Source organism: Acomys minous (assembly GCF_964271855.1).
Source record: "Acomys minous genome assembly, chromosome: 1".
In the NCBI taxonomy this organism is placed as follows: Eukaryota; Metazoa; Chordata; class Mammalia; order Rodentia; family Muridae; genus Acomys; species Acomys minous.
The window spans coordinates 184,664,287-184,679,632 of NC_140483.1; the positions used below are offsets into that span (position 1 = coordinate 184,664,287).

The 15,346-nt window shown below is 39.5% G+C and overlaps 1 protein-coding gene across 3 annotated transcripts in view; it reads left to right on the forward strand.

The window, feature by feature from the left end:
• The window catches only part of HOOK1 (hook microtubule tethering protein 1), a 49,395-nt gene that overhangs the window by 10,866 nt on the left and 23,183 nt on the right, over positions 1-15,346 (forward strand). For all 3 annotated transcript variants that reach the window (XM_084788132.1, XM_084788133.1, XM_084788134.1), the window contains exons 3-8: positions 2,218-2,290; positions 5,188-5,238; positions 6,330-6,462; positions 9,439-9,506; positions 10,334-10,396; positions 13,474-13,557. In XM_084788132.1, coding sequence (XP_084644258.1) covers positions 2,218-2,290; positions 5,188-5,238; positions 6,330-6,462; positions 9,439-9,506; positions 10,334-10,396; positions 13,474-13,557 — 472 coding nt within the window. The remainder of the gene's footprint in view (positions 1-2,217; positions 2,291-5,187; positions 5,239-6,329; positions 6,463-9,438; positions 9,507-10,333; positions 10,397-13,473; positions 13,558-15,346) is intronic.

Sequence of the window (15,346 nt, forward strand, 5' to 3'; positions counted from 1 at the left end):
TTATAATAAATTTTACTGATGCTTCATACCAAATCACATAAAAATTCTTAAATGTGAGAAGATAAATTCTGCTTTTTAAAGAAAAGGCAACATTTTAGACAATCATTTTTGTTTATGAGGCAGGTATGTGTCTACATAAGACCTTAAACAGTTGTCTAAGCTGTAAGATTAGTCATGGGAACCACGGACTTAGTGATGGCTTCTGTAGTTCCTTATCTTTAGCTTGGATATGTAATATGTGTATGTCTTTTAAAAATTCATGTAGCAGGTTCAATTGTGGAAAAATTTCTAGCGCTGCTGTAAGAGTGCCCCAGGCGGTGTAACTTAACAACACAACTTCAGTCTCTTAGAGTTCTTGTAGTTAGAAGCCTAAATCAAGCTGTCTGATGGACTGACCTCACTCCAACGCTTCAGGGACAGGATCTTCCTTTCCTTTTCCAGTTTCTGGTAGTCCTGGGCATTTCTAGAGCCACGGTGCCTGTTTAGCCTTCCTGTGTTTGTACCTATGTCTGTCCCATTGTAAGGGAACCAGTCTTAAGGAACCCATTCTAAGCCAATATAATCTTTTCCTACCTTGATTGAGTCTGTGAAGACCCTGTTTCTAAAAAAGCTCCTATTTATAGGCACAGATGTGAAAGAAACATAACTTTTTGGGAAATGTTCTACATAAAACCACCAAGAAAGTATTCCACTTCCCCAGAAGAAAGGCTTGGCTCTGTCTCTTGACCAACTGGTACATAATATATGCTTGCTTATACCGTGTTTGCATGTCTTTTGTAAAGAGGAGTGTAGCACAGATTTGAAACATGCAGACCTTAGTCATCGTTATGCCTTTTCCATTTTGTAGCTGTTTGGGCAGATAGCTGACATCTGAGTATTTACTAAATATATCATGACAGATCCCATTATATGATTATTCCTGTGTCTGATTGTCCATTTGCGTGCTTATGGACCCAAAGGTTGATATCAGATATTTTCCTCAATCATTGCCTACCTTGTTTTTAGGAACAGGTTAATGTGTGGCCTGGAGCTCCCCATTTCGGGTAGGCTAGGTGACAGTTCCCAGGATCTGTGTGTCTTTGCCCCCATCTCACCCCCAGCGCTTGGCAGTGCTGCACTCAGCTATTACATGGGAGCCGCAGATCTGAGCCGAAATACACAGAGCCGTCTTCACAGCCACCATTTAAGTTTTTTCTTTATAAACTGGGTATTACTATTTTTATGTCCATTGTACCCATGAGGACTGAGGGTATAAAGAGCAAACTGTTCTTTTGGAAACCAAACAGTGAAGCTGGGATTTGTATTAGCTTAGTTTGACTCCAAAGCCAGTGTTTTCACTTAGCAGTAACAGTAGAAGTCCAGTACCTTGAGTCCTTCTGATAGATTTCTATTCAAGAATAGTCTTGGGGCACCGATCAGCAATGAGGTTGTTATTAGTAAAGTAGAGATAGTTATCCCCTCGGGTTAGCTGCTTAAGTTCTTGAAGACTGGAAGGATGGAATTAAACAGAATAATATGGCTTTTGCTTAGTTTTATCAGAAAATAAGTGTATTGTGTTTTTCTTCACTAGCCGCTCTTTCAGTTATGTGTGCTCTTACTTCCTTTAGTGGCTGTTTCTCTAAGAGTCAGTGTGTGATCTTCATATTGGCTTTTCTCAGTCCCGAGGACAGGTTTCCAAGTACTCTAGAATACAGACTGCTTCTGTGCTGTGTATGTGTAGTATGTTTAAAACCTTGCTATGTCCGTAACATATTTATGTGACAGATATTTGTCCTGACCTTCAGTATAAACACTAGGACCTTATTTCTAATGAGAGCGAGTTTTCTTGAGGGCTTGAGGTGTGGCATGTCCCAGTGCACGTGTGGCAGGTTGCTTTGCCTTTCTCCTTTGTCCCTAAGATAGGGAGGGTGAATGGGTACCAGACATGTCCGTCCGAGCACTGGGATCTTTGTGCTTCTCTGCGGTTGCTAATCCAGATCATCTACTGACAGAGTGCCTAATGCTAAATAAATATTTAGTGTTTGTTAAATTACAGATGTTGATCACTTAAATGAGGGAAAATTCCAAGTTAAAATTTTCCCAGTCACAAAAAAATTAGCAGCTTCATTTAAATTACTGCTAATCTCACTATTATAGATTCTAAACTGTAAATAAATTAAATGATTAAACTGTTATAAAAACCATTTTAAAGTTTAGCCTTTATTATTTTTGTTTTAGTGACGTAGCTTGGTTCAACGAATCTTGGTTAAGCCGAATTAAAGATGATGTTGGAGACAACTGGAGAATAAAGGTGCGCTGGGAAGAGGGGAGGGGCACTGCGCAGAGGTGGGCGGGGCACTGGGCCAAGGGGAGGGGCACTGCGCAGAGGTGGGTGGGGCGCTGGGCCGAGGGGAGGGGCACTGCGCAGAGGTGGGTGGGGCACTGGGCCGACGGGAGGGGCACTGCGCTCAACTCCGTGCTCTTTTAGAAGTTAATTCATGAGTGCATTTTTCCTTTTGAGTTAACACATACTATGCCAGTCAATTTTTGTCACCTTGATGCAAACTGGAGTCACCCTGGAGGACAGAACCTCAATGAAGAGGAACTGTCTCCATCTGATTGGCCTGTGGGCATGTTTGGTTGTCATTTTCTTGATTGTTGATTGACGGTTAGAAGGCCTAGCCCACTGTGGGCAGTGCCACCCTGGGCAGGCAGTCCTGGGAGGTTCAGAAAGGCTGGACGGCTGTACCTGAGAGCACGGCTGTACCTGAGAGCACGTCATTAAGCAGCAACCTTGGCTGCTGCTGGAGTTCCCGCCCTGACTCCTCTCAGGGACTGACTGCCATCAGGACGTGGAAGCCAAATAAGCCCCTTTCCCTCAAACTTGTTTTTGCCGATGTGTTACCACAGCAACAAGAAAACCAGGACACCTGAGTTTATGTACAGATAAACATCATCGTATAAATAAAGAGCATTTCTGCCAGCCAGTTAGTTAATTAGTTAACTAATTAATTAGTTAATTAGTCCTCACCCAATATGACTGGCCTCAGGTGGCATTGATCTGCTTTCGGTCACTAGAGCTCTTACTTCAAGAATTGTGTATAAATGCAGACAAGCAGCATGTACTGTTTGTGTATGTAGACTCCATTACCTCATATAATGATTTTGAGATTCATCTATGTTGCCTGTTTTAATACTTAACATCTTTATTGTTGTGTACCACAGTGTTACACCTATTTGTTCAACTGTTCATGCGATGGGATATTTGAATTATTTCTACTTTAGGCTATGGCAATGAACTCCGTGCATGACTCTTTGCTCACACTTAATTTCTTTGGGGGAAATTCCTTGGTGGAATTGCTGAATTGTGTGCATATATGTTTAATTTTATAAGAATCTAAAAAAATAGTTTTGTTTTTAAAACCAGTTTACTGCTTTGAGTTTTCTTGTGTCTTGGGAGGCCTGTGTTTGCTCCATAAAGGATGTTTAATTTGTATCATGTAGTTCTTTACAGGGCTACCATAATACTATACTAATGAACATATATGATATATATTCTTTTAAAATTATTTGTTATTTTGTATGTATTGAGTATTTTGTATGCATGTGTGTCTGGGTACCGTGTGCATCCCATGTGTATGTAGAAGAGGGCATTTAATCCCTGGAGCTGGAGCTGCAGCCAGTTGTGAGCTGTCATGTGGGTGCTGGCCACTGAACCTCCGTCCTCTGGAACAGCAATCACCATTCTTTTTTTTCTTTTTCTTTTTTTTTTTAGATTTTTCCGAGACAGGGTTTGTCTGTGTAGCCTTGGCTGTCCTGGACTCACTTTGTAGACCAGGCTGGCCTAGAACTCACAGCAATCCACCTGCCTCTGCCTCCCGAGTGCTGGGATTAAAGGCGTGCGCCACCACAGTCTGGCTTGCAGTCCCCATTCTTAACCACTGAGGATCTATAAATGATGTCTTACTATTTCTTTCTGATGTTGACTTTTGTATTTTTCCCTTAATAACATCTAGCTGATTATTTTTTAGTTTTGTATTTTAAAAAATCATTTATTTCATTGACCTCCTCACTGATTTTCTCTTTTTTCTGTTTTCATGTGTTCGTCTTTGTCTTGCTTCTTGAAGAGGCTTCGATAATAAATGTTAGGCCTGCTTTTTCTCCTAATGCTAAACATTGCCTCACTAATTCCATATATCATAAAATATTTTATTATTGTTGTTTATTTGCTGTGTGTGTGGAGGTCAGAGAACAAGTGTCTGAAGGGCTGTCTGCCTTCCCACATTACAGGGTTCTTGGGATGAGCGTCCATGGCCGTTATGTATTCTGATACCCTGTGTTTTTATTTTCACTTAGCCCAAAATGTTTGGTAATTTTACTTGTAAATGCATTCTTTACCTCTGGGAAATTTAGCTAATTTAAAATTTAAATACCTGTTATTTATGGATTTCTCATTTAATTTCAGCTTTACAAATAATTAAAAACATCACACATCAAAATTAGGCAGACCCAAAGTCTATACAACTTAATGAACTTGTTCACAATTAGAACTGACATTCACAGTGGAGGCAGTGATGCTGCACGTTACATTTTATACTTTCAACCACATATCTATTCACTTACCTACTACTAGAAACAGACAAACAAACAAAAACCTATGAGAGAATTTGAACTAGGAAAGCAATTAGTTTATGTCTTCTATGTTCTTTACCTGTATTTGGTGGTGTTTTTGTTTATAGGTTTGTAAAAATAAAACCCATTTTTGCCCTAAGAACATACCTGGATTTAGAGTATTTGACTTTTACAGTGACTTCCTTTCTCACTTATATCATGTCTTAGGGAATGTACACGTGCAGTTGAAAGTAATATGCAGCCTCGTTTATTCTCTAAGGTGTGTGTTTGGTAAATTTGTTGATAGTGCAGTGTGTGTTTCATGTATGCTCTGTGAATTTTTCCCATCAACTCAGGGAGGAGTCCTTAAGTCTCTCCTGATGATTCTGATGTTCCTTTTCAGTTCTAACAATTTTCATTTCATATGAGTATTTTGAGTTTCTATTATTAGTCTTATTATACCTTATTACACCTTTTTCTTGGTGAGGAATTCAATAATGTTTTGTTTTTATTAGAAAAGTGATTGTTTCTCACCTTTGTGTATGCCTTTCATTATTAACATGAAACAAACCATTTCTTCCTTTTGTTCTGCTTTAGGCCAGTAACCTGAAGAAAGTCCTCCATGGAATTACAAGTTACTACCGCGAGGTACAAGAGATACTTGATTTTAAACAGAAGTGTCAGTTACTGGACTAATTACTTTTAGCATTCTATTGGAATGAAATTCATAACTGTAATAATTATATTGTCACTTACAGAGCAGAGCACTCAAAACTCTGGTGATAAGATGTAAGGATTAAACATTTCCAAATTGGGGGGTGGGGAGGAAGGCAGCTTTCATTTTGATACTCTAAACTGATTATTTTTACAAATAGAATGTATTGCTTAATAATTGGTAGCCTTTGGATTGATTTTGTTAGTAAAGCGTTTTCTTCAGTTTTTTAAACATTAACAGAAATAAACTTGCTAGGTTTTGGGAAAGTTTTAATATTGCTATGAGAATTTTCAATGTGTTACATGCCCAGAATCCTTAGAAACTTAATAAACAACAACAACAAAAAAAATAAAGAAAGAAAAGATTAGAAAAAGTATAAGCTGTTGGATTTGCTACTCATTTGTGGAAGTGCAGTGGTTACACTGAGTCTCAGTGATACATACGATCACAAGCTTTCTTCAGACAGTGTGGCGTCCCTTCCAGCTCCTGAGTAACCCTGTCTTCTTTAGTCCTTCTGGGCTAACACATCCTCCTTACTACTCCCCAGGGAGGCATTTCTGCTGGGGTAAATTAGCCTGGGTCCTCCTTAATAAGTCCTTGTTTTTCTGATATGAGGTCAAATAAACAGGAAACACAACTGACCAGAGTATTGAGAAGGGACCAGAATGTTGTTGACTTGGTTTTAGTCAATATTACTGACTTGTGATTTGATTCTTTTTTGTTTGTTTGTTTGTTTTTGTTGTTGTGTTGCTGTTTTTTGGATTTTTGGAGACAGGGTTTCTTTGTGTAGCTTTGGTTGTCCTGGACTTGCTTTGTAGACCAGGCTGACCTCAAACTCACAGCGATCTGCCTCCCAAGTCTTGGGATTATAGGCGTGGTGCTACCACACCCAGCTGCTCGATTTCTTGACTCTTAATTTCTTAATTCGTGGATTTATTTTGAATTAAAATTTCTTTTAATAGTAGTATAAATTCTTTGTAGCCTGCATAAATGAATAATCTAATTTATTATTTTAATTCTTCAGTTTTTGGGGCAGCAGATTTCTGACGAACTTATCCCTGATTTAAACCAAATAACGGAGTGTTCAGATGCTGTGGAGCTTGGGAGGTTGCTCCAGCTTATTCTCGGCTGTGCAGTCAACTGTGAAAAGAAGCAAGGTAAGCGCGTTGTAATCATTTGAGGTGTCCACTTTCTAGAAGTGTCTGCATCGCTAGTTCTGAGTGCGGGCATTAGCAGGAACGGTGTGGCTGGGTTACCCTGCAGTGCAGATCAAAGTTCTGCCCATGTCGTCAGCAGTGATGCTGCAGCTCTTGAGTGACCTGCGTTCTGTGGTCGGTGCCTAAGTTAAGCACGTTTAATTGAAATGGTTTGATATCTGGTGTTTAGGACACATTGGGTAGTGAAGAAGAGGTAGATCTTAGGTTCATTTAATATTTAATAATAAAATATTCAGCTACTAAATTAAAATCCAAATTTCTTTAAATAATTGCTACTCTGTTTAGAAAAAAGCCTGTTCACTCTTTTCTTTTGAGAACTGGGATAGTAATATTAATGGAATTGGTACATTACACTAGTACATATAAGTAATTACATTAATATAGATAAGTAATCTATGTGCTTCTGAGCGCAAAATGTCTTTAAAAAAAACTGAGTAGACTTGAGTCTCCTTCCCAGTGGGAGCTTGAATCATCGTGGGTAGGAAGAGCTTTGACACTGCTTCTGTGTGCTTTGCCCAGAGCATGCGCTTAATATGCCTCTTTCAGAAAAACTTGTGCGTGGTCAAGAAAGGATACCAGACAAGTAAATTCAATAAGAACACGCTCAAGAAATATAAAAGAACATGACATCAACAGTAGTTTATTAAACACATACACCCCCCACACACGCATACACACACACACACACACACACACACACACACACACACACACACACCATAAAACTTTTCTATTGCAGTGTCTGCCATTCAGTAGCTGCCTTTTCACAGGGCAGGTAATCACTTTTATTATATTAGTGCCAGGGGACACTAAAGATCTTTGTTTTGTGTGTGTGTGTGTTGTGTGTGTGTGTGTGTGTGTGTGTGAGAGAGAGAGAGAGAGAGAGAGAGAGAGAGAGAGAGAGAGAAGAGAGAGAGAGAATTTTTACTCATACAGGTTAAAATGCCCTAAGGCATCACTGAGGTTTAAATCTAGTACTTTTTGTTACAGTTGTGGTTCTTTTATTCTTTGAGTGATTCTATTCTAGTTTCTGGTTATTTATAACATTTTTGCCTAAATTATGTATGTTTCAAACATAATTCATTTTCAGAGAGGTAACATTTGGCTTTGATTCTATTTCATTTAATATTGTTTACTTGTATTGCATCCTTTCATTTTCTTGTGACTACACCATGCTTACATTATAAGCCACACTTCACACTTTAAGCTATAATTTTCCCTGTTAATGATTTTGTTGCTCCCTGAAAATTGTAATACACTATCTCATTCATAACTTAGCCTAAGCATTTTTAAGTATTCTTTATATATTTGAAAAGAATGTCAGTTTCTGGAGATATAAGTGATGGCTTAATAAGCAGTACATGTAAGAAACAGTTTTAACTTTCAAAATATGTGTCTGGGTTAAAAATTAGATTTGAAGAGTGAAGTAAAAGCTACGAGTGGGCTGAGGATGTGGTTTAGTAGTAGAACACTCAGTGGTCATATGCGGAGTCCTGGATTCCATCCTCAGAGCTGCAAAAGAAATCAAAATATGAAAAGCAAAACCAAAATATTCATAAGAAATGAACCCCTAAATTCAAAGTAATGAAACAACTTGCGCACTTCTGTACTTTGAAGTAGAATTGGCTTGATTATTAGTAGCACTGTTCTTACGTAGATCTCAGCCGACTTGAAGCGTCCGGTCATCCCGAATGTAAAGCGAACCGTATGTCTTTGGTGTATTCTTCCGTTAACTCCTTTCTTCTCCTGAGCCGTTAGTGGGCAAGAGCCACCATAACCTTTCAGACTCCTAGCATTACAAATGAAAGGGAGAGTTAGAAGACTTAACAGGAACCTCTAAAGAATCAATAAAACAGGAAAGCAGTGGGTAAAACAAACAGGAAAGCAGTGGGTAAAACAAACAGGAAAGCAGTGGGTAAAACAAACAGGAAAGCAATGGGTAAAACAGGAAAGCAGTGGGTAAAACAGGAAAGCAGTGGGTAAAACAGGAAAGCAGTGGGTAAAACAAACAGGAAAGCAGTGGGTAAAACAAACAGGAAAGCAGTGGGTAAAACAGGAAAGCAGTGGGTAAAACAAACAGGAAAGCAGTGGGTAAAACAAAAGGGAAAGCAGTGGGTAAAACAGGAAAGCAGTGGGTAAAACAGGAAAGCAGTGGGTAAAACAAACAGGAAAGCAATGGGTAAAACAGGAAAGCAATGGGTAAATTTGAGGGCAAAAATTGGGTGATGATCATATAGTTTAAGTGCACTTACGTCTGCAGATATCTGACGTATTTGATTAAGATAATTTCCTGTTGGGATGAATAACCTTTACTCACTGTATATGTTTATGATGAAGGTTTAAATATCTTTGAGAGTTAGAGGATGCTGCACAGATGTTGCAGAAGGCGGCATATATGCCTTTGAAAACCTTCCTGGAATGCAAATGGTACAACACAGATTTGTGGATCTAAAATTGGATAGTTAGAATCAATTGTTTGAGTATTACTTGCAGTTTTGTTTGTTTTTTATTCCTTTACTTAGGAACAGTAAATGAGGAGCTGTAGAGATAGCTTGTTGTGACGAGCACTGGCTGCTCCTCCAGAGGTCCTGAGTTCAGTTCCCAGCAACTACATGGTTGGCTCACAACCATCTATAACGGGATCTGATGCCCTCTACTATACATGCAGGCAGCACTCATATAAATAAATAAACTTTAGGAAAGAAAAACTGAAGGGTTTTTTGGGGGAGGAGGGGCTAACATTTTAAAATTACTAAGGTAAATATTTTCATCTTGCTTTTAGTGGACTTATTATTGAATTAGTGTATTTGCATGAAGGATCACTTATGGTTACTTAATTTTTACATTTTGATTATTAAATAGTTAAGAAATAGTAAAGAATAGATTTCATGACAAATTTAACTTTTTAAATTATAGAACATATTAAAAATATAATGACCCTGGAAGAATCTGTTCAACATGTGGTTATGACTGCAATTCAGGAGGTAAGTGATACAGTGTTCACATGAGTATGAAGACCCTGAAGCAAATGATGTAGAACTACACGTAAATTTTTTAATAATTAAAAATAAGTTAAAACCCTTCAGGTCCAATTTAGGAACCCAAAATTTTAAAAGCCAGTTGGTAACTAGTATCTCAAAGTACCTTTATTTTATTTTGGAGGTCAGGATCAAACCCAGGGTCTAATGACTTATGCTCTACCATGTAGCTAACTCCCCAGGCCCTTCCGGTATGTTTTAATACCTTCTTCTAATAAGAGCAAAGTAGTGACCAGCCCTACTGCCTGTGGGACTTTCCACTTCTTCTGCCACTAGAGCAGTGCTCCTGACATTCGCGTATGTCTTATCAGGTACATTTACGTTTCGGAGCCAGATAACCTGAGTTTAAGACTATGATCAGACATGAGTAGAGGGAATTTCAGGTTCTTGGGGTGCACTCTTTGCTCTTAATACCAGTTATAAATCTTGGGTGAAAAGTGTTAGTATGTGATATGAGTCATTTTTTAAGAGGGGCAGTACTCTGTAGTCCTGGCTTAGTCTACCTCATAAGAACCCTGATTTGGAAAAGAAATTAAAGACTCTTCCATTTAAAAAAATGATTTGTGTTAATAGTAATATGTCTCCTAAAACTCTTAATATTATCACTAGTACATTTGAAGGTATTTGCTTCTGTGGCTAATAAAATTTTTACTTGGTGAATGTCCTAAGAACCATTAAATTAAAGCAAGAGAAGCTAAATATAAACCAATTTACTTTCAAGTAAATAGATTTTCACAAACATTGTATTTAACTTTGCTATTTGGTTTTCCTAGTTGATGAGTAAAGAAATAGTGAACACTCCTGCAGGTGACAGTGTTGGAGAATTAGAACAGCAGGTAAGACTTCACTGTGTGAGGAGACAGTTGACAATGGTGGCACGATTCCTCTACCAGCTACTTTACAATGTTTAAAAGTCATGTGTGGTGTTCACTTCTGTGAAACTGAATCTGATGTGCTATAGGGTCATACTTGGGTATTAATGTATGTTTGCTTTTTTCCTTTCCATTTATGTTCATTCTGATATTTTCATTAGTTAATTTATTGTTCACTGTACATGCTTGTTGCAGCCCCTTCCCTTCTCTCCTCCCAGTCCCACACCTCCTATCCCCGCTCTGCTCTGAGAAGGGAAGCACCTCCTTCCCCCGTGGGTACCATCCTGGCACATCGAGTTCCAGTAGGACGAGACACATACTTTCCCACTGAGGCCAGACAAAGCAATCCAGCTAGGGAAGGATATCCAGATGCCATCAACAGAGGCAGAGATAGCCCCCACCACACTCTAGTTGTTAGGATACCCATATGACGACCATGTTGCATATCTGCTACATGTGTGTAAGAGCCTAGGTCCAACCCATGTCTGCTCTTTGATTGGTGGTTAGTCTCGTTGAGCCCACACAGGCTCTGCTTAGTTTACTCTGTAGGTCTGGTTGTGGTATCTTTGACGCCTCTGGTTCACTCAATGGTTCCTTCCACTGTTCACAAGACTCCCCGAGCGCTGCCTAACATGTGGCTGTAGGTCTCTGCATATGTTTCCATCAGCTGCTGGATAGAGCCTCTCAGGACAGTTATGCTAGGTTCCTGTCTACAAGCATAGTGGAGTATCATTAATAGTGTCAAGTGTTAGCTCTCTCCCCTGGGGTGGGTCTCAAGTTGGGCCACTCATTGGTTGGCCATCGCCTCAATCTCTGCTGCATCTTGTAGGCAGGGAAAATTTTGGATGGAAAGATTTTTTGGGGTGTGTCGGTGTCCCCCTTCTGGCTACAGGAGGTGGGCCGTTGTATCGCCCTCTGCTAGGAGTCTTAGCTAAGGTCACCCCATAGACTCCTAGGAGCCTCCCTTTCCCTAGGACTCCGATTCATCCCAGAGATTTCCCTTCTCTCTCAGCCCTCTCTTCCCACTCACTGGATTCCCTCCCTGTCCCCTCTTCAGCCCTCTCCCTCCCAGCCCCTTCCTCCATCCACCTGCTATGTCTGTTTTCATTCCCCTTCTGATTGAGATGTAAGCGTCCTCCCTTGGGCCCTCCTTGTTACTTAGCTCCTTTGGGTGTGTGAGTTGTAGTGTTTATCCTGTACTTTATGGCTGATGTCCACGTACAAGTGAGTACATACTATGCATGCCTTTCTGAGTCTGGGTTACCTCACTCAGGATGATTGTCTCTAGTTCCATCCATTTGCCTGCAAAGTTTATGATTTCTTTGTTTTTAATAGCTGAGTAGTATTCCGTTGTGTATATGTACCACATTTTCGTTATTTATTCTTCAGTAGAGGGCCATCTAGGTTGTTCCCAGTCTCTGGCTATTACAAATAAGGCTCCTTTGAACATACCTGATCTTGATTTAACTTTGCTAAGTGGTATCTATCAAGAAAATTGTCAATTTCATTTAGATTTTCCAATTTTGTGGAGTACAGGTTTTTGAAGGAAGACCTAATGATTTTTTGGATTTCCTTAGTGTCTATTGTTATGTTCCGTGATTCATTGCTGACTTTGATAATTTGGGTACTGTTTCTCTGCCTTCAGTTAGTTTGGCTAAGGGTCTGTCTACCTTGTTGATTTTCTCAAAAGAACCAGCTTTTGGTTTCCTTGATTCTTTGTATTGTTTTCTTTGTTTCTAAGTTATTGACCTCAGCTCTGAGTTGCATAATTTCCTGTAATCTACTCCTCTTGGGTGTGCTTGCTTCTTTTTGTTCTAGAACTTTCAGGTGTGCTGTTAAATTACTGATATGGGATCTTTCCAGTTTTTTTATGAAGACACTTAGCGCCATAAACTTTCCTCTTAACAATGCTTTCGTTGTGTCCTGTAAGATGGGTATGTTGTGCCTTGATTTTCACTGAATTCTAGAAAGTCTTTAATTCCTTTATATCTTCCTTGTCCCAGTGATCATTGGGTAGAGTTGTTCAGTATCCATGAGTTTGTAAGCTTTCTGTTGTTGTTGAAGTCCAGCTTTAATCCATTGTGATCTGATAGAATTCAAGGGGTCATTTCAGTTTTCTTGTATCCATTGAGGCTTGCTTTGTGACCCAGTATATGGTTAATTTGGGGAATGGTTCTATGAGATGCTGAAAAGAAGGTATATTCTTTTGTGTTTAGATGAAATGTTCTGTAGATATCTGTTAGGTCCATTTGACTCATAACATTGGTTAGTTTCATTATATCTCTGTTTAGTTTCTGTTTGTACCTCCTACTATTAATGTGTGGGGTTCAGTGTGTGATTTAAGATTTAGTAATATTTCTTTTACGAATGTGGGTGCCCTTGATTTGGGGCATAGATATTCAGAATTGAGATGCCACCCTGGGGGACTTTTACTTTGATGAGTATGAAGTGTCCTTCCCAATTTTTGTTGAATGTATTTTATTAGATATTAGAATGCTACTGTAGCTTGCTTGCTTCCTGTGTCTGTTGCTTGTAAAACCGTTTTGCAGCATTTACTCTGAGGTAATTTCTATCTTTGTTGCTGAGGTATGTTCCCTGTATACGGCAGAGTGATGGATCCTGTTTTCACATCCATTCTGTTAGCCTGTGTCTTTTTATTGAGGAATTGAGCCCTTTGATGTTGAGTGATAATAATGACCAGTGATTGTTATTTTGATGTTGGCATGTGTGTGTGTGCATACACTTCCCTTCTTTTGGTTTTGTATCAGAAACTTTAGATTTAACATATTCTTTCCCCAACATACTGATTTCTTCAATCGTGCCTTCTACACCTGAGATTCTCTCGTCCGTCTCCTGTATTTTGTTGGTGCTTGCATCTGCAGTTTCCGATCTTTTTCCTAGATTTTCCATCTCCAGGATTCCCTCAGTTTGTGCGTTGTTTGTTTGTTTGCTTGCTTCTGTTTCCATTTTGAGGTCTGAAATGGTTTTACTCACTTCTTTCACCTGTTTGATTGTGCTGAGAATGATGTTTTCTGTTCCAGCTTAAAAAGGCTTTAGAAGACCTTCAGGAGGCCATAGCAGAAAAGGAAGAGCTAAAGCAGAGGTGCCAGGAACTGGACCTGCAGGTATGGACAGGGGAGCCTGTGGAGAGGAGAGCTCGCCTTAATTTATTTCATGGGAGAGACATCGAAATGATTCTTCAACGTGTAAAAAGGAGTTCTGCAAATACTTTACTCTGTTTTGAAAGTTACTGGCTTGATTAATGACCCTCTGATAACATGCATGTTCTCTCTGCTTCATCTGTGTGTGTGGTGTGTGTGTGTGTGTGTGTGTGTGTGTGTGTGTGTGTCTGTCTGTATGTCTGTATGTATGTATGCATATGTATGTGTATATTTTTCACTGCTGAGTATTGAAACCTGGGTCCTGTAAGTGCATTCTGTGCTGCTGAGGTGCTGCCCCATGCTCCTAGAAGTTTTTAATGTTGATAGTAAAGGCACCTTTTGTTCATTTATTGATTGTAGTAAGAGTGACAATGTTTCTGAATCAAGGTGATTATGATAATAATGGGGATTAAGATGGTAACACTGCAAAAAAAAATCAAGTGGCTGAGGTGAAGGATTAGAACAGCATATGTTTTGTACCATGATACAAACTCATGTCCGTTAATAAAATCAGAAAGACTCTGGAGGAAACACTTGAAAAGCCATCCAGCAGTGTGCCTTCTTATCTCAGGGAGGATCAGCTCCCTGCTCTCTGAAGCTTCTAGTGTTTCTTCTTAAAGTTAAAATAACCGTAGAAGGGCTTGTGCTAATGTTGTGTCAGGGCACAGCATTGCTGGTGTAGTAGTCAGCAGCTGTGGCCGTTGCTATTTAAGTGCTCCTGTGGCTTCTTGTGGTGCCACCATGCTGCCTCCTCTGCGTGAGCATGGGCTGCGTGCTATGTCAGTGTTATGTATATGCGGATATCCCCAAATCTCAAATGATCGAGTAGCCTCTCCACCTGTAACCTTTCACTGTGTCTCAGTCAGACCCTACGGTGTTTATATGCGAGTAGCTCAAGCATCTCTTACATAAATCCTTATGTTTCTGCTTTTACAGTCATAATCTTTTTAATATTAGAATCACTTAGAATTTGTGACAGGCAGGTAGGTCCCTACTGAACTATGTGACAAGTATGTGTGGCTGAATACACTGACCTTAGAACAGAAAGCTGCTTTTTCTCTTGTTCACCTAGTGTCATAGTCTCAGCCTGTGTATATATCTCACTTGTGTGTGTTACAAAGCAGACTGAAGCTCTGTTTCATTTCAAGAGTTACTTAGTGCATTAGGTAGTTCTAAAACAGGAGTTCGCTCAGGAGCTCCGCTGAGGGAGAACAACGGAGACATCTCCAATGAAGTGATAGGACAATGTCAAGGAGGCCGTGGCGTGCCCGGCAAAGCCCAGAGACCCCGGCAGTGCTAGGAGCCCTCGTGCGCAAAGGTAGAAGGAGGGAATTGATTCCACCGAGGTCGCTCTAAACCTCTGAACTCAGTGGAATGCCCACCCATATTATTTGTTTGTATGTATGTATGTATGTATGTATGTATGTATGTATGTATGTATGTATGTGTGTATATATATATAAAATTTCCTACTCTCAACCTAAAATGAGAGCTTAGGCTGAGAAAAAGAACCACAATTTGAAAATTAGCAAATTGTACTTTTTGATTTGGAGTAATTTAAAATTACCTCAAATTGTATCTTTGCTTTAAATTTAGAATTAGAAGTATTGAGATCTAAAATTCCTGTGCTCAGAATTCTAATTTTGGAGAAATTCTTAAAAATAGTTTCATCTGAGCCAGGTGTTAGTGCTCGGGAGGCAGAAGCAGAGGAATCTCTGAGTTCAAGGCCAGCCAGGACTATACAGAGAAACCC